This window comes from Mobula hypostoma, chromosome 3 (assembly GCF_963921235.1).
Source record: "Mobula hypostoma chromosome 3, sMobHyp1.1, whole genome shotgun sequence".
NCBI lineage: Eukaryota > Metazoa > Chordata > Chondrichthyes > Myliobatiformes > Myliobatidae > Mobula > Mobula hypostoma.
In genome coordinates, this window is record NC_086099.1 from 34871258 (window position 1) to 34891762 (window position 20505).

Consider the following 20505-nt stretch of genomic DNA (forward strand, 5'->3'; position numbering starts at 1 on the left):
ACAATAGAGCAAAAATTAGTGGAACATTAGAGGAGAATAGCCATACTGGTTAAAGCTGACAGGAAGGTGACAGTAGCTCAGATAACCACACATTATACCAGTGGCTTACAGAAGAGCATCTCTGAATGCACAACATTGCTGCTGTACCATCATTCTTGCTGCTGTCTCCTTCCAATCAGCTTTGGTCTCTCTCTTTTCCTTTCTCATGCCTCTAATTCCCTTTCTCCACTGTGATACTACTACACTTGATTTTTAGCTGTGTAGTAAATTGCAGGGTGAATTCTATCATATTATGATGACTGCACCCTTAAAGGTTCCTTTATCTTAAGCTCGAATCAATTCCAGTTCATTGCACAACTCTCAATCCAGAATACCTGATCCCCTGGTGGGCTCAACCACAAGATGTTCTAAAAAGGCATCTCAGGCATTCCACAAATGTCCCCTCTTGGAATCCAGCACCAGCTTGATTTTCCCAATCTATCTGCAATTTGAAATTCCCCATGATCATCATAACACTGCCCTTTTGACATGCCTTCACTATCTACTGAAGTAATATGTAGACCACATCTTTGGTACTTTCTGGAGTAAAATAACTCCAATCAGGGTCTTTTTATCTTGCAATTTCTTAGCCACAGGGATTCTACACTTTCTGATTTTATGTCACCTATGACTAAGGATTTGATTTGATTTTTCAACACAGCCACCCCACCCCCTCTGCCTGCCTGTCCTTTCAATACAATCTGTATCCTTGGAAGTTAAGCTCCCAGTTATAATCTTCTTTCAGCCATGGCTCAGTGATGCCCATAACACCACACCTGCCAATCTGTATCCATGCTACAAGTTCATCTACTTTATTCTGTATAATGCGTGGATTCAAATATAACTCCTTTAGTCCTGTATTCATCACCCTTTTTGATTTTTGTCCCATTTTACATTACAGCTCATTCCATTAACTGCAGTTTAGCCCTATCCTCAGCTTGTCCTTGCTAGCAGTCTTGCTGCACGCTGCCTTTGTTTGCAAACCAACTGCCCCATCCTCAGCCCTATCATTCCAGTCCCTATCCCCCGCCAAATAAATTTAAACCCTCCCAAACACACAAGGACATTGGCCTCCCTCAGGTTCAGGTGTGACCCGTCCTCTTTGTGCAGGTCATACCTTCCCAGAAGAGATCCCAGTGATCCAGAAATCTGAATCCCTGACCCCTGCACCAGTTCCTCAGCCACACAGTTATCTCCCAAGTCACCCTATTCTTACCCTCACTGGTGTGTAGCACAAGAGGCAATCCAGGTATTACTACTTTCTACCTAGCTCACACAAATCTCTCTTGAGGGCCTCTTCATGTTTCCTACCCATGTCATTGGTGCCAATACATACCAAGACTTCTGGCCTCTCACCCTCCCCCTTTAGAAAGCCGTGGGCCCGATCTGAGACATCCCCAACCCTGGCACCTGAGAGATGTGTCTATCACATCTACAGAATCTCAGCTCTAACTATGGAATCGCCTATCACGACTGCAGTTCTCTTCACCTCTCTTCTCGTCTGAGCCACAGCGCTAGAATCTGTGCCAGAGACCTGGTTGCTGTAGCTCCCTTTGACAGGTCATCCCCCTCAATGATATCCAGCATACCCATCACTGAGCGGTATGGCCAGAGGCCTACTCTGTGCTAGCTGCCCATTTCCCTTCCTAGTTAGCTGCCTCCTGCAACCTCAGGGTGACCGCCTCAATTTCTCAGTCTCCCGTCTGAGATGAAGGTCATCGAGCTGCAGCTCCAGTTCCTTAACATGATCTCTGAGGAGCTGCAGCTCGGTGCACCTGGTGCAGATGTGGTTATCTGAAAGGCTGAAGGTCTCACAGAATTCCCACATCTTACTCAAAGGACTTAACACTGCCCCTGGAGTCACTCTCAGTGCTCTAACTTTGCCCTAACAGGCAAGGAATGAAGAATAAGGAAGAAGAAACTTAGCAAGTCTGAACTTTGTAAACTCCAGAGACTGCTGTGCGTGAAAATCCAGGAGATCAGCAGTTTCTGAAATACTCAAACTGCCCCATTTGGCACCAACAATAATTCCACGGTCAAAGTTACTTAGATCACATTTTTCATCGTTTCTGATGTTTGGTCTAAACAACGACTGAAGCTCTTGACCATGTTTGCATGCTTTTGTTCATTGAGTTGCTGTCACATGATTGGCTGATTAGATATTTGCATCAATGAGCAGGTGTACAAGTACCTAATAAAGTGGCCACTCTACTTCCCCTCTGCTACATCTTCCACCAGAACTGGAGAATCATGAACTGTCCTATTATCAGACTTCATTTGCTGCAAGACAATTCCAAATGATGATGTCAAGCACAGTTTAAGAGTCACAGGCATGACTTAAGCATTACTGCTCGGCTCTAAGTAGCACTAGCATTACTGAGCCATTTCCAGCTCAGCAAATGACTGTTGCAGATGATACTCCAGAATCCTGCTAGGAAGGCAGCACAAAGGGAGATCACTGCCGGTAGTGTATTGAATGCTACAGAATAACTTAACATCATAATCCCCACAGTTTTATTCAATACTTTGATTCCCTGGCTGTTTAGTACAGCTGAAGTAGTAAAGGAGATGTACAGTCCTTTCTCATAGCACTTGTAAACTGTGACAGTTTGATCCCTACATGGTGATTAATTAAACAAATTTGATGCTGATCACAAGGTAACTAATAGGTTTTTTAAAATAATTTCAGGCATGTTCAGAATCATAAACTTTCTTATAGAGATAAAACATTCTGTTCTTCAGACAGATGGGACTAGGCAGAAAATGGTTCGGTACAGCCAAGAAGGGCCAAAAGGCCTGTTCCTGTGCTGTAGTTTTTCTATGGTTTCTGTGGTTTCTATTCCATAACAATAACAACCACTCTGTATCCTATTTGAATGCCAGAGTATATTTTTTTTTAATTCGCTCATTGGAGAGGAAAGTATTTAAAAACTACATAAGTAGTTGTTCTAAATGTTATTAATTGGAAATTAATTTGTGTCACGATTTTTAAAATTAATAACACCACTCGAGCACCATGAATAGGTAAGTAGAACTTGATACCAACCAATTGCCTTTTCATTGTCATTGGGAAGAATCTAATTGCATCTGAACTCCAGTACCTCCCAACAAGTTAAAAAAAAACTTGAAAGCTTTGAAAAATGTTAAATGCAAACTAATAATCATATATTCTTTGGTTCAAGTTGTCAATATTTCACTCACTGGAGATGTTTTGATTAGCAGAATTTCAAAATCCTAGTGAAATTTTGATTCAGTTAGCACCCTAAACACTCTAAACTTGGAATTGCACTTCAGGATAAAAATCGAGGTGGCCTCAGATGACGTTGAATGCTTGCTTCCCTCATTGTGGACTAAACGTCTGCCTGTTTTCTCTTGCAGATAGAATGTCACCCTTATCTTATCCAAAATAGGCTTGTAGATCACTGCACAAAACGAAAAATCATAGTTACAGCATACAGTCCTCTTGGATCAGCTGACCGTCCCTGGGCCAAACCTGGTGAGCCAAAACTGTTGGAAGATCAAAGAATACTGGAAATAGCGAAGAAATATGGAAAATCTCCAGCGCAAGTTATTATACGGTGAAGTAGCATTAAAGACAATTAAATTTCACTGACAAAATGCATTTATTTCTTTCTTCTTAGCTTCTTCAAGGAGAGAGGAATATTATTTTGATAATTAATTTTGTAATTCAATTACTTATAATTCATTGAAGTTCAAAGATTCCTTTACTGTCCTGTGCAACAGGACAAACTATAAAAATGACAACTAGTAAAGTAACTGATCGACTTGCCTGGGACCAATTAAATACTCCTTAAAAAAGCCAAGATGGCTCTCATTTTCTGTGTGATGTTTGTTCCAAAATACTTTTAAATCCTGAGCCAGATGCTGGAATTCAGATCTACTGAAGGGTAAGATTTTATCCATAGAATTGAATGGCTATAGTGATTGAATGATGTCTTCAAATGCTTCATGTCAAGGAGTCTAATAATTAGTTGGAAAGTCTTCAGAATTATTTTAATTTCTTTACTGAGAATTATTTGAATGTTTTGACTCAACATCTAAGACTTTTACCAGATTTTGATTGTGGTCAATTTTTCAATTTGTAGAAATCTCTACTTACAGTAGCCCAGGACTTTGAATTTTCATCATCCAGATTCAGGAATTAAAAGTAGTTAGCACTAAGTATCACGCAATAACTGGTGAGGCTCTTCTCGGAAATCACCATTCTCAATATTTGTAATAGGCAGCTCTCAGACTGTTGAATGTATTGCTCAGAGGTGCATAATTGCACAAGAACTTTGCAGCCCTCAAACCAAGCACCATTATTTTAATGCCAGTGCTAACTACTTGAAGAAAACTAACAATGAATTCAAATTCTATACACTATGTCTGTTAAGCAGCAGGGCAGAAGAGGCCAAGCGCATTTTAAAATTAATAGTCTTCAGCATCACTGTTCAGCTGATCACTGAGTGAACATATTTTCTGTGTAACTCCATTCATATGCTGGATTTTTGTATTAACTGTCAAAGAAGCTCATTTATAAAGGAACTCTGCTTCTGGCAGAGGAGGAATTTTTGTGAACGTGGTAGATTTTAAAATACTATAACTATATTCCATAGCTGCATTCTGTGCCCAAGCAAACATAATAGGCTTCATGTGGTATCAACAATATTCCCTGCCAGAAAGGATATGATTGGATATGATTTCCCCTTTGATTTTTGTTGCTTGGGTAATGTAGTGACCTAATACCACAGAGGAATATTTCTTTTAATTTCAGAATAGAGGATATATAGAATAGATTAAAACTACAGCATGTGATGCTTTACTGAATGTCCTTCAAGAAGTGCTGGATAATGCTCGTTTTGGAAACAGGTTTGAGGTGGATTGAAATCAGTGGAGAATTATATTTGATTATAGGTAGACAAGGTGGTAAAGAAAGCTTTTGACGCGCCAACCTTCACAGTCAGGGCACTGAGTACAAAGCTAAGAGGTCATGATGCGGTTGCAGTTTGCTGCTAAGGCCACACTTGGAGTATTAGGTTCAGCTTTGGTTGCCCTGCTGTGGGAAAAATGTTATTAAATTGGAAGATGTGCAGAAAAGACTTACAAGGATGCTGCCAGGACTTGAAAGACTGAATTATAAGGAAAGGTTGGACAGGCCAGGACTTGATTCCATATAGAGTAGGAGACTGAGAAGTGATCTGATAGTGGTATACAAAATCACAAGGGGCTGAGATAAGCTGGATGCACTCAGTCGTTCTCTAGGGTTGGGGACTGAAGAAATGGAGGGTGTAGGCTTAAGGCTGGAGAGAAAAGATACAGGAGGAACTTGAGGGCAACTTAATTTTATAAGAAGTGTGGTATCTATGTGGAATCGACTACTAGAGGAAGTGGTTGAGGCAGTAAGTTTTAAAAGACAGTTGTAAAGGTACATTGTTTGGAAAGGTTTAGAAGGTTTTGGGTTAAATACTGGCAAAAGGGATCATCTTGAATGGGGTGTCCTATTCAACATGGATCAATTGAGCTGAAAGGCCTGTTTCCATTCTGTAACTTTCTGAGAAGAATCATTTCACTATTATTTTTCCATCAGCCTTCATGGTTTAATGTTGCTGTCTATAACCCCAGAAGATTCTGCAAAGAACATTTAAATTAATTAAAACAATTGAATCAAATCCTCATTCTGCCAAAAATATTTCATATATGACTCCACACTTTTCCATCATTTTGCAAATTTGTTTTGATGCTGGTGACCATTTTTGACGGATCATAGAGCATATTGTAGATAATTAAGACAGGCATAATTTAACAATACTTTTAGTTATAACAGCACATCCCCATTTTTAAATTTGTTCTTTTTACACCCGTCATTCAGTTGGAGAAAGTAAAATATGTACTGTAGAGCAAGCATTCTTTGAATTTGATACAAGGACTAGTTGAAATATGAACTTTTTGACTATTATACTTAAAGGTAAAAAAATTCTGAAGGGTCATAGATATGAAATCATTGTATTGTATAGAAGGGGCCCAAATATGAAATCATTATTGTGCTGACAGACCCAGTTTTTATTTGCTAGCTTCATAACAATCCAATTTTAATAGGTCCTTACAAGTCTGCTAATGCTGACAGTGTAATTAGTATCATTCGGAACACTAATTTTTTTTTTCTCCCTAGATGGCAATTACAAAGAGGAATAGTGTGCATTCCTAAGAGTGCCACACCATCAAGGATTAAAGAAAATATTGAGGTAACACTTGATTTTTATTTAAATAGAAATGATACAGAAATGCAAGTCATCTTATCAGTATCGTAATTTTTCCAAACTATGACAGTTGTGGAGATGTTAGGCTATTTCTGAACTTGGTGATACAGCAGTATAAACAAACAGATCAGAATCAGGTTATTACCACTGATTGTGAAACTTGTCATTGTGCGGGAGCGGTACAGTGCTAGACAAACTCACTGAAATTCTGCAAAGAAAGAATTAAGTGGTATTCATGGACCAATCAGGAATCTGATTGGGAAGAAACTGTTCCTAAGCTGAGTGTGGGTCTTCAGTTCCCTATACCTCCTCCCTGATGATGAAGAGAGAGCAGACCCCAGATGGTGAAGGTCCTTAAATGATGGCTACTGACAACTTAAGGGGTTACCAACCTTTTTAATGCCATGTACCATGGACTCCAAGCTGGTAACCCCCGCTTTAGAAGATATCCTCAGTGATGGGGGGGGGGGCGGTTTGTACCTGTAATGGAGCTAGCTGAGTATACAACCTTCTGCAGCCTCTTCTGATCCTGGGTGTTACCAGACCATAACAAACCAGTCACAATGTTCTCCAGAATCAGAAACAGGTTTATTATGAATGACGAATATTTTGAAATTTCTTGTTTTGCAGCAGGTGTACAATACATAAAAATTTCTCTAAGTTACAATAATAAATATAGACTCTGTGGCACTTTGTTAGATACACCTGTACACATGCTCACTGATGCAAATACAGTGCCTATAAAAAGTATTCACTACCCTTGGAATTTTTGGTGCATTTAGAAATTTTGTCTATTTATAGACTTTACTATTTTTCCACTTTTTGACTATTATTTTGACACTGTTTTTGGAAACAACTTGATTAATTGATCCACTTCTATTGATCTCTACCTTCCCAAATTATGTAATAACAAGTCAATCATAAACAAGATATTGTTCTTTAAAATCATCATCATCGTTTCCTTGACATAGTTGACCAAATTGTCATCCTCCATAACCTTTCCTCTGTTATCCAATTAAAGGCATTTCTTCAGTTTAGTTCACTCTGAACAATTTGACGATAATCAGAACATATTCAACAATGGCTCCTTTCCTCCCAAGTCCTGCACCAGCTCAACATAGAGCAGTTTTTTGGAGAGCTCTGGATGTTATCTTTTTCCTATCTACATGGTGCTCACATGAGCTGTCATCTGCTTATAGGGGATTTTCTTCCAATGGTATGCTACTAGCATCCAAGAAGACCCCTCTTTCAAATCTACTGACTGCACGGACGATGCTTATTTGAAATTCTGTCTTATATGACTTGCTTTTGCATTGAAGCTGTAGTTTTTCCTAGCTGAATCTTGAGGTAATCACCATCTTTGCCTCTTACTTTGCAACCAGTTCATCCTTCCCCATTTACTGCCTCAGCCTAACCAAACTATTGTACATATGAAACATTGCTGTTCCTATATCTTATTTTCTACTGTTACTTCCACCCACACTTTATTACTTTTCTGTTAGTCCACCAAACTTTCATCTACATGTAGAAGTTTCTTAGTAGCTTCATTCTCTTTAGCCTTATTTTCTCCTTCCAGAATTATGAATCCCTTTCTCCTGGAAATTCACCTCCCTTCATCCCATCACCTATGTTGGCAGTATGTCTGGATGGAACTAGTTTGGTTAGGCGGAGGCAGTAAATGGGGAAGGATGAACTGGTTGCAAAGTAAGAGGCAAAGATGGTGATTACCTCCTTCTCGAGATTTAGCTAGAGAAAACTACAGATCAAATTTAATCAAATTTTTTACAAAACCAAAGTGTCAAAATAATAGTCAGAAAGTGGGAAAATAGCAAAGTCTATAAATATACAGATAAAATATCTATGTAAAATGCTCAAGAATGGTAGTCCATGTTTGAGGTTGTTTGTAAGCGCCCTGACTTCGTATCATTTCTTTACCCACTATGATGGTGAAGAATTGGAGCTAGAAGTAAGAGTGAAAATAACTTGAAGCCAGCCATGTGAATATTTGCTGGTTTTAGTTAAGATGAGACAAGATTTTGTTGAAACAACAATAAGCAGATGTGGAGGTCATTATTGTTTCTGTGCATCAAAATTCAACCCGAGATCAACCAGATGGTGTAAATTTTTCAAACTGGATACATTGATCCTCTTTGAAATGTTACATATATTTTAGTAATTAATCTTCCAGAAATAGGGGACAGAGGGTCCAGTGAGATGGAGGAACTGAGGGAAATACATGTTAGTAGGGAAGTGGTGTTAGGTAAATTGAAGGGATTGAAGGCAGATAAATCCCCAGGGCCAGATGGTCTGCATCCTAGAGTGCTTAAGGAAGTAGCCCAAGAAATAGTGGATGCATTAGTGATAATTTTTCAAAACTCATTAGATTCTGGACTAGTTCCTGAGGATTGGAGGGTGGCTAATGTAACCCCACTTTTTAAAAAAGGAGGGAGAGAGAAACCGGAGAATTATAGACTGGTTAGCCTAACGTCGGTGATGGGGAAACTGCTGGAGTCAGTTATCAAAGATGTGATAACAGCACATTTGGAAAGCGATGAAATCCTCGGACAAAGTCAGCATGGATTTGTGAAAGGAAAATCATCTCTGACGAATCTCATAGAATTTTTTGAGGATGTAACTAGTAGAGTGGATAGGGGAGAACCAGTGGATGTGGTATATTTGGATTTTCAAAAGGCTTTTGACAAGGTCCCACACAGGAGATTAGTGTGCAAACTTAAAGCACACAGTATTGGGGGTAAGGTATTGATGTGGATAGAGAATTGGTTAGCAGACAGGAAGCAAAGAGTGGGAATAAACGGGACCTTTTCAGAACGGCAGGCGGTGACTAGTGGGGTACTTCAAGGCTCCATGCTGGGACCCCAGTTGTTTACAATATATATTAATGACTTGGATGAGGGAATTAAATGCAGCATCTCCAAGTTTGCGGATGACACGAAGCTGGGCGGCAGTGTTAGCTGTGAGGAGGATGCTAAGAGGATGCAGGGTGACTTGGATAGGTTGGGTGAGTGGGCAAATTCATGGCAGATGTAATTTAATGTGGATAAATGTGAAGTTATCCACTTTGGTGGCAAAAATAGGAAAACAGATTATTATCTGAATGGTGGCCAAATAGGAAAAGGGGAGGTGCAACGAGACCTGGGTGTCATTATACACCAGTCATTGAAAGTGGGCATGCAGGTACAGCAGGCGGTGAAAAAGGCGAATGGTATGCTGGCATTTATAGCAAGAGGATTCGAGTACAGGAGCAGGGAGGTACTACTGCAGTTGTACAAGGCCTTGGTGAGACCACACCTGGAGTATTGTGTGCAGTTTTGGTCCCCTAATCTGAGGAAAGACATCCTTGCCATAGAGGGAGTACAAAGAAGGTTCACCAGATTGATTCCTGGGATGGCAGGACTTTCATATGAAGAAAGACTGGATGAACTAGGCTTGTACTCATTGGAATTTAGAAGATTGAGGGGGGATCTGATTGAAACGTATAAAATCCTAAAGGGATTGGACAGGCTAGATGCAGGAAGATTGTTCCCGATGTTGGGGAAGTCCAGAACGAGGGGTCACAGTTTGAGGATAAGGGGGAAGCCTTTTAGAACTGAGATTAGGAAAAACTTCTTCACACAGAGAGTGGTGAATCTGTGGAATTCTCTGCCACAGGAAACAGTTGAGGCCAGTTCATTGGCTATATTTGAGAGGGAGTTAGATATGGCCCTTGTGGCTACGGGGATCAGGGGGTATGGAGGGAAGGCTGGTGCAGGGTTCTGAGTTGGATGATCAGCCATGATCATAATAAATGGTGGTGCAGGCTTGAAGGGCCGGAGGCCTACTCCTGCACCTATTCTATATGTTTGTATGTTATTTAGTTTGACAGTCGGTCGGTGAAACATTTCCTATTTTTATGTATGACAGTATTTGTAGACTGTTACTGTGTATATAGATATTGACTGAAATAATGCTGAACTTGTGATTTGTTAAATGGAAATACAAGAAAATGTATCTCTAAAACAGGTGTTTGACTTCATCTTGTCTAAAGAGGATATGAAACAGATTGATTCATTTGACTGCAATGGAAGATTGATAGTCCCAGCTATTGAAGTAAGCAAACACATTACATTTTCACGGTCATGATTTTAACTGAGGAAGTGACACATTGCTGTTAGCTCATAGTCCATCTTGGAAATATACATCCCATCTAAAGTCAGGGACATATTATGCATTTCAGTAGGTGAGAGTGGAATTTGAGGAGGAAAGAGGGCACAACAGTCTGGGAATTAATATCCTTCCTGCTACAAAAAACAAAACGTGATCATTTAAAAGTAAACAACAGGAATTCTGCAGATGCTGGAAATTCAAGCAACACACATCAAAGTTGCTGGTGAATGCAGCAGTCCAGGAAGAGGTACAGTCGACGTTTCAGGCCGAGACCCTTCCTGAAGAAACGTCGACTGTACCTCTTCTAGAGATGCTGCCTGGCCTGCTGCGTTCACCAGCAACTTTGATGTGTGTTCATTTAAAAGTAAGCTGATTTGAAAATCTTCGAAACCAAAAATATTGTACATCAGTGGTGTGTTATGTTGCGTAAAAACCAAACTCCTGCGTAATTTTCACACAAGGCATGGTGCTATGTATGCATCATTCCACATAAAGCAGCCCTTTTGCAAAACGAAAGAGTTAGTCACTGACTTTAGGAAGGGGGTGGTGCATATGGTTCTATATTCATCAAAAGTGTTGAGGGTGAGAGGGTAGAGAGTTTTAAGTTCCAACAACACGTTCCCAGTATCAACAACAGCTTGTCATAGTCCAACCACATAGACACCACAACAAGGGAAGCTCACCAACACCACCTTTTGGAATTGGTTATTATCACATATACCAAGGTACATATTTTTCCATACAGATGATGGCTGAGCAATGTCCACAACACTCTGTAGTTCCTTGTGGTCACGTGCAGAGCAGCTGTCTTATCGAAAGATTCAAAAGGTTCATTTATAAACAATTCTTCTCCCGATGGCGACAGAACCAAAAAAAAAGGCAACACATTTATCAACCCCAAACCCACCCTCCCCCCACACGAACGCAAGATAAACATTGGCCCCCAAACCCCTTCCCCTACATGAAACTCAAAAAGAACATCGGCCTCCAAATCCCCCTCTCCCCACACAAAGAAACCAACAAAAAAACAACACAAATATCAACCGCCGACCTCCAGTCCCCCCTCCCCCCACACAAAATGCCACAAGAACATCGATCCCCAAATCTCCCTCCCAAGAACGGGTGAAAAACACAGTAAGACTGACAAATAGTCCACAGCTGCAAGTCCAAATCCATATCCATTTTCAAAATGCAGAAAACTTCAGTAACATCCTCCAGGCACAGTAGCAGGCCACACAGGCTCCCCTCTCCAGCAGCAGAGCGATCCCATCAGCATTCAGAAGGCAGGCAGCCGGCACTCACCTTCTGCATTCGCCTCAATATTTCAATCTCCCTCATCGCTTTAATCAGCAAACACTGGAATGGAATCGAACACCAGCTCGAGCACTGCCCCCCCCCCCACAAACTCCTCATCACGAAGCTGTGATACAACCAAGATATGATGCTTTATGGTGCATTGATAAAATTTGGTGATGGTTGACAGAGGTATGTCAAATTTCTTTCACCCTTTGAGAAAGTAGAGCCATTGGTGAAATTTCTTGGTTCTGATGTCTGGGGTTGGATAGGACCGGCTTTTGGTGATGTTCATTCCTAAGAACTAGAAGCTCTCAACCCCAACACAGTAAAGGCAATTTACAGTAGCTAGTTAATCTATGAGAACACATATCTTTGCTTTGTAAGAGGAATCTAGAGAATCAGGAACGAAAATCGCATGGAGACTGTGTAAACTCTCCACAGGTAGCACTAGAGTTCAGAATCAAACCTGGGTCACTAGAATAGAGAGGCAGAAACTCTATTAGCTGCAAACATGAGGAATTTAGCTGAATGCTATTCTGTACCCCATGATAAAGTGGACCCCAGGTTTCACATCCTCACTTTTGACTGGTCTCAGATAAGATGCAATTTAAAACCAAAACAAGAAAAAAATGGATCATTAAGGATAAATGGATCATTAAGGAAAGTGGAAGTGTTGCCGAGGATCAACAGTGATCTTAATGAATGGTGGAGCAGGTTGGAGAGGCCACATAGCCTTCTCTTTCTCCTGTGTTTTATTTTCCTTTAGCGAGGTGTTACCTGAGCTACCGGATGAGCTCGAGCTTGGCTGATTTGCCATGTTCTTCCAAGCACTTTACTTCCTACACCACCCACCCTAGTCTTTGCAGAAATACTAAAATGGTGTCAGGGCTGGAGAACACTGCCACCTGCAGGATTTTCTCCAAAGTCACATACCGCCAGGAAATCTTTCTTCATCAGAATCAGGTTTATTATCACTGGCATGTGACGTGAAATTTGTTAACTTCGCAGCAGCAGTTCAATGCAATACATAATCTAGTAGAGAAAAAAATAATAAATAAAATAAAAATAATAATAATCAATTAACAAGGAAATCATTTATGTATATTGAATAGATTGTAAAAACATGCAAAAACAGAAATACTGTATATTTTAAAAAGTGAGGTAGTTTCCAAAGATTCAATGTCTATTTGGGAATCGGATGGCAGAGGGGAAGAAGCTGTTCCTGAACTGCTGAGTGTGTGCCTTCAGGCTTCCGTACCTCCAACCTGATGGTAACAGTGAGAAAAGGGCATGCCCTGGGTGCTGGGAGTCCTTAATAATGGACGCTGCCTTTCTGAGACACAGCTCCCTGAAGATGTCCTGGGTGCTTTGTAGGCTAGTACCCAGGATGGAGCTGACTAGACTTACAACCTTCTGCAGTTTCTTTTGGTCCTGTGCAGTAGCCCCCTCCTCCCTACCCCTATATCAGACAGTGATGCAGCCTGTTAGAATGCTCCCCATGATACAAATATAGAAGTTTTTGAGTGTATTTGTTGACACGCCAAATCTCCTCAAACTACTAATAAACTATAGCCGCTGTCTTATCTTCTTTATAACTACATTGATATGTTGGGACCAGGTTAGATCCTCAGAGATCTTGACGCCCAGGAACTTGAAGCTCACTTCTGATCCCTCTATGAGGATTGGTATGTGTTCCTTCGTCTTACCCTTCCTGAAGTCCACAATCAGCTCTTTCGTCTTACTGACGTTGAGTGCCAGGTTGTTGCTGCAGCACCACTCCACAAGTTGGCATATCTCACTCCTGTACGCCCTCTCGTCACCACCTGAGATTCTACCAACAACGGTTGTATCCACACGGTTGTATCCCAGTGGCCACACATTTTAATTCCACATCCCATTCCCATTCTGACATGTCTGTCCACGGCCTCCTCTACTGTAAAGATGAAGCCACACTCAGGTTGGAGAAACAACACCTTATATTCCGTCTGGGTAGCCTCCAACCTGATGGCATGAACATTGACTTCTGTAACTTCCACTAATGCCCCACCTCCCCCTCGTACCTCATCTGTTATTTATTTATATACACACATTCTTTCTCTCTCTCCTTTTTCTCCCTCTGTCCCTCTGACTATACCCCTTGCCCATCCTCTGGGTTTCCCCCCCTCCCCCTTTTCCTTCTCCCTGGGCCTCCCGTCCCATGATCCTATCATATCCCTTTTGCCAATCAACTGACGAGCTCTTGGCTCCATCCCTCCCCCTCCTGTCTTCTCCTATCATTTTATATCTCCTCCTCCCCCTCCCACTTTCAAATCTCTTACTAGCTCTTCCTTCAGTTAGTCCTCACGAAGGGCCTCGGCCCGAAACATCGACTGTACCTCTTCCTAGAGATGCTGCCTGGCCTGCTGCGTTCACCAGCAACTTTGATGTGTATTGCTTGAATTTCCAGCATCTGCAGAATTCCTCGTGTTTACGGTTGTATCATCAGCAAATTTATACATGGTATTTGAGCTATACCTAGCCACACAGTCGTGTGTATATAGAGAGTAGAGCAGTGGGCTAAGCACACACCCCTGAGGTGCGCCAGTGTTGATCATCAGCGAGGAGGATATGTTATCACCAATTCATACAGATTGTGGTCTTCTGGTTAGGGAAAAATAAATCTCAGAAGCTAATTGCACAGAGACAATTTCTAAGCCTTGCAAAGGAGAAGAATAAAACTGACTGATCTTACTTACTTTTTTTTGCAGAGGGATGGAGTGAGAGTGTGGAGAGATTCAAGTCATCCATACTTCCCTTTTAACGATCCTTATTGAAAGTCAATCTACAACTTCAAAAACATTCCTGTCATATTGTGGAAATTATCTCCCTTTTAAAAACACCAATTCTGTTTTTAAATTCATATAATACAAACTGAGAACATAATTGTAATATTAAAAACACAGGTAAATAATCAATACGTTCACAGGTTGGGTAATAAAAATAGAAATTGACAATCACATTTTTTGTCACTGATATGTGAAATTTGTTGCTCTGTGGCAACAGTACGGTGCAAAGATATAAAATTACTATACTTCACAAAATAAACAGTGCAAAAAAAACAAGGTTGTGTTGATGGGCTATTCGGCAACCCGATGGTGGAGGGAATGGAGCTGCTCCAAATTTGTTGAGTGTGGGTCTTCAAGATCCCGTATCTTCTCCCTGAAGGTAGGAACAAAAAGAGGGCATATACTAGATGAAGGTCCTTAATGATGGATGCTGTCTTCAATACACGGTGCATCAAGATGATGTCATTGCTAGTGGGAAGGGATGGAGCTGGCTCTGTCAATAACCATCTGCAGCCTCTTACGCTTTTATCAACTGGAGACTTCATACCGGGCTGTGCTACACCCAGTCAGGTATTCTTTCCACTGTACCTCTATTGAAATTTGTAAGCTTTTAGTGACCTACCAAATGTCTTCAAATTCATAATTAATTAGAGCTGCTGACTTGCCTACTGTGATTAAACAAAATAGATTTTAAAGACAACGATATCATATAATTCCAATTAATGAAAATATACAAAACACTGCAGTGACTGGAAATCTGAAATAAAGTTGCCAACATTCAGAGGATCAGACATCTGAGGAGAGAAAACAGACAAGTTAACATTACATATTTATGATCCATAGAATTGGCTGTTTCTGATGCAAATAGAGAAGTCAGATGAGTTCATTGTTGAGGTCTTAGGGCTGTAACATTCCTTGCTGGGTGATGTGATGTTGGGCTTCATTGCAAGAGGCCAAAAATCTGAGTGGGACAGAGAATTAAAGTGACAGACAACTAAAAGTTCAGAGACTCTCCATATGTGTTCTCCAAAGCTGTCATCCTGTCTACCTTTAGTTTTTGCTGCTCAGACCAGAGCATATTGTGAGCACAAATACAGCATCCCAACTTGGCTAAGTAAATTGCTGTTTCAGCTTCAAGAGGGTTTGAGTCCCCAGACAGCCGAGGGCAAAAGACTTAAAATGAGAAGGTGAAATGGTGTGTGTGAAGACAAAAAGTGAACCAAGGAGTCAGTCAACAGTTGATATGGAATGCAAAAAAGGGGACAAAGAAGGGAAAATGTGTTTGGTAATGGGGTGGGAGGGGTGAATGTTTTTCTGCACTTTCAAGTGCAACCGAAGGGAATGTCTTAATATAGAGGAAAACGTACCCCACTTCCTCTCCACCACATCCCCATCTGAAGCTTCTCAATGCTTGCTGCAGTGCTGAGGAACAGGTACATGAGGGAAAGCCACAAGTAAAGAGATAGGGAGTTATTGTTATTGTAGAAGTGTTGAAGGTATCGGCATTGGACCAGGTAATTGGATGCACAATTTTAGTGCATCAAATTGATGTTACATTTTATTCAGTGCTAAATTGGGGTTTGCCAAAAGCATATCATATCCTAATTATCCTAAAATTGTGGTTTATGCTTTTTCTAAATTAGTTCCTTGTACTTCTCAATTTTACAGAAGGCGGATGTTCTTTTTCAGGTCCAGCCTACTGGAAAGCAGGTGATCACAGCTAAAGTGATCTTGCCCCAGTCACAGAAATGGTATGCTGATAATAGCAGGCCCCTTGAGTAATAGAGCAAGCTAATTAGACCACATAAACTGATAACACTAACTAGAAAACCCATTAAAAAGTGAATTGCATGCCTCATGATGAAAAACAAAGGGAAACAGGAATTTTAAGAAAATTATTTTTGGTGCAGTAAAGCTTAATGCCAAAATGAGTACCCCTAACCCCCACCACACAAAAAAAAATCACAAAATTGGATAAAGAATGTGTGCAGTGTTAGCATTGTTTCCACTTAAAAAGATGGAATTTTAAATCACTTGGGGAAAAAGATCTCTACAACTGTGTATATTGGTACCTCTACTCTCAGAGTAAGCTACCTTCCCAGACTTCTATAACATTCATTACCTGCTGGATAATCAAAACTAAAGTTAGTTATTAATTTATACTTTAAAAACATGTATGATGAGCCACAGAATGCTCATGCAGTTTCCAGTCAGTATGAGAGCTACCTTGTGAAGGAGTTATTAAAATATCAAATAAAGCAGGATCTGAGCATAATACTGTAATTTACCCAAGATTATTTTGAAATGGGCATTATTCAAAGCTGAGCGGCAAGCTGAAATTGGTTTAAATTCCAGCAACACCTGCACATAGAAAACAACAAACACACTAATACGCGAAAGTTATTTTTGCACCTGGCTGAACTTCACCCATACAATCACTAATTCAACTTACTCCATTAATATCAGCTTTTAGATTTTACTGAAGTAAACAGCAGTACATATTACAATTTCTAGGCTTATGCCCTACCACACTTAAGCTGAAGTTTAAAAAAATTTAAGCAAAATCACAAAATGAACATCAGAGAATTTACATCCATGATCTCATTTAAGAGAAGTCTTGGTGTCTGGGGATAAAGAACAATTCCACAGATGGTTTGTGCACATCCTGCTAGCTGGTTTACAGCAGCTGAGTAGTCTACGACTGGGCATGAAACAGAAAATATTAGTACAATCCACATTTCTCAATTATATTTCTTATTCAAAATGATTCAGATTTGTAACTTTATGGGCAACTAATGAGGAAGCAAGCTCAAGGGAAGGTAAAGTGGGGAGATAAAAAGTGACCTTTTTAAAATAAAGTCCAAATTCAGAATAGTTCTCATCTAATAAATATTTCAAAAAAGTAGTTGTTACCATACTAAAGTCACCATGAAATCAATATTTTCTTAAGCTAAACATCCTTAATAACACGGGGTGCTTCTTCACTACCACCCAAGTTTTGCTGAGATGCGTTGTGTTCCACAAAATCCTGTTCTTAAACATAAAATTGTATTGATCTGTCTACATTGGGGGGGGGGTTGCAAGGAAGAGAGTGGCTGCTGTGCAAATATAAACCTTCAAAATGAAACCTATTGAGTAATCAAGCAATGCTGAGTTTCATAATATACTGCACATATATAGTCAGGTGCTGTATCTTCCAGTTCTCGGAACTCCGATGTGCAAAATTAGGTCTGACCTGATTAACCACACTGGACGTTACCATTTCACACTTTTGGGAAAAAAAATTCATGCACAATAATAAAGCCTTTGGAAATACCATATCCACTCCTGTTCTCAGTGAGATATAAAGTAATGATCTTCACAGCAGTCTCTGTTCACTGAATTTTGAGTACAATTTCTGCCTTCAAAAAGCATACCAACACCAGGAAAAATAAAAATCAATGAGATGCAAGGAACCATAGCACTCTGAACATTCTTTTTCTCAACCACCAGCAAAAGCCATGGTTGGAAATGAAGGAATGCAATAAGCATGTCCACAGCACCTCCCAAAATTTTGCCATCTAGGACAAGGGTGGTAGATACATGGGCACATCATCGCATGCAAGTTATATGTAGATCACATGCTTCCCCCAAAAAAGACCACTTCACTGTCAGAATAAGAACTAGTTATTATCTTTCACCTTACTGAGATTACATGAAGATGTTGTTTCCCACCTGCCACACCTCCAACAGTACCCCTAAGTCAGCTACAGGGTCAACATCCGGAGCCACCCCTCAATGACGTTTTGCTCCATTAGACCTTGCACATATCCTAGTGGTGGAGCAGTGGCAGGGACATCTCCACCACCCTGCCGCTCCCTGCAGCTTCCAATGGGGTTAATCAGCCCCCTAATTTCTGCCTTTCCTCCTCAACCACAGCCAAAAGCTGCCCATTTCTGCCTCATCAGCCAACCTCCCAAGCTTTGCACCAGTTACTGCCCTATCACGGAGTAACCTTGTTGTTGATGTGCCAAAGCTCCAGCATCCAGCCTCCATGGGGTAGATGATGGTCCTCCAACCAGTTCCTTTAGGCTCAGCAGCCAGGTCTGAGTACTTCAGCCTCTTCTGCTATTGGGCAGCATCCACTCCCTTCTCCCCTTGGGTGGTTAACTCAATTGAATCTACACTGCCATTTCATCATGGCTGATCCGATTTTCCTCTCAGCCCCAATCTCCTGCCTTCTCCCCATATCCCTTCATGCCCTAACCAATCAAGAATCTATCAGCCTCTGCCTTAAATATACATAAATCACAGCTGCCTGTGGCAAAGAATTCCACAGATTCACCACTCTCTGGCTAAAGAAATAACTCATCTCCATTCTAAAACAACACCCCTCTATTCTGAGGCTGTGTCCTCCAGACTTAAGACTTTCCCACCATAGGAAACATCCTCTCCACATCAACTTTATCAATGTCTTTCAACATTCAATAGGTGTCAATGAGGTCACCCCTCAAATTCTTCTGAATTCTAGTGAATACAGGCCCAGAGCTATCAAATGTTCTTCATATGACAAGCTTTTCAATCCTGGAATCATTTTCCTGAACCTCCTCTGAACCCTCTCCAATTTCAACATCTCCTTCCTAAGATAAAGGGCCCAAAACCACTCCAAGTGAAGCCTCACCAGTGCTTTATAAAGACGTAACATTACATCCTTGCTTTAATATTCTAGTCCTCTTGAAATGAATGCTAACATCACATTTGCCTTCCTCACCACCGATTGAATCTGCAAATTAAACTTGAGGGAATTTTGCACAAGGACTCCCAAGTCCTTTTCTATTTTCTCCCGGTTTAGAAAAGTCAATCCTTTCATTTCTTCTACCAAAGTGCACGACTACACACTTCCTGACACTGTATTCCATCTGCTACTTCATTGTCCATTCTCCTAATCCAAGACCTTCTGTAGCCCATTTCCTCAACTCTCTGGCCCTCCACCTATCTTCACATCGTCTGCAAACTTTGCAACAAAGCCATTAATTCCATAATCCAAATGACTGACGTAACAAAAAGGATCTCTCCTAACACAGACTCCGGTAGCCAGTCAGAAAAGGCTGACTTTATCTCCACCCTTTGCCTCCTGCCAATCAACCACTGGTTTATCCATGCTAGAATATTCCCTGTAACAGCATGGGCTTGTAGCTTGTTAAGCAGCTTCACGCGTGACACCTTGTCAAAGACCTTCTGAAAATCCAAGTACACAACATCAACAAATTCTCCTTTGTCTATCCTGCTTGTTACTTCTTCAAAAGGATTCCAACAGATTTGTCAGGCAAGATTTTCCCTTGAGGAAACCATGCTACTACAGACTATTTTATCATGTGCCTCCATGTACCCTGAGTCCTCATTCTTAATAATCGACTCCAACATCTTCCCAGCCACTGAAGTCAGACTAACTGGCCTACAATTTCCTTTCTTCTACTTCTTTCCCTTCCTGAAGAGCGGAGGGACATTTACTATTTTCCAGTCTTCTAGAACTATTCCAGTGATTCTTGAAAGATCATTACTAATGCCCCTTTCAGAACTCTGGAGTGTACACCATCTGATCCAGGTGACTTATCCAACTTCAGACCTTTCAGTTTCCCAAGAACCTTCTCTCTAGATTTGATAACTTCACACACTTCATGCCTCTGACACTTGGAACTTCCACCATACAGCTAGCATCTTCCAGTGAGGACTGATGCAAAATATTTATTCAGTTCACCCGCCAGTTCCTCGCACCATTACTACAATGGGGACACTATTTTCCATTCTTCAATATACTCAACTTTGCCTCTATGGCTCTTGGGTCAGTCAGACTGAAGTTTAAAGTTTTCTTTCATTCAAAACATCTATGTTGAGGGAGATATTATTCCTGCAATTAAACTACTGAGTTCCTTAAAACTTTG

The 20505-nt window shown here is 40.7% G+C and overlaps 1 protein-coding gene across 3 annotated transcripts in view; it reads left to right on the top strand.

Moving 5' to 3' along the window:
• The window catches only part of akr1a1a (aldo-keto reductase family 1, member A1a (aldehyde reductase)), a 49406-nt gene extending 34260 nt beyond the window's left edge, over positions 1-15146 (top strand). The window contains exons 6-9 of one of the 3 annotated variants that reach the window (XM_063042876.1): positions 3418-3617; positions 6212-6284; positions 10320-10406; positions 14507-15143. In XM_063042876.1, coding sequence (XP_062898946.1) covers positions 3418-3617; positions 6212-6284; positions 10320-10406; positions 14507-14572 — 426 coding nt within the window. In that variant the 3' untranslated portion in view covers positions 14573-15143. Of the gene's footprint in view, positions 1-3417; positions 3618-6211; positions 6285-10319; positions 10407-14506 lie in introns of all 3 variants that reach the window. The other 2 variants (XM_063042878.1, XM_063042879.1) reach the window with 2 other exon arrangements.
• The last annotated feature ends 5359 nt before the right edge of the window (positions 15147-20505 follow it).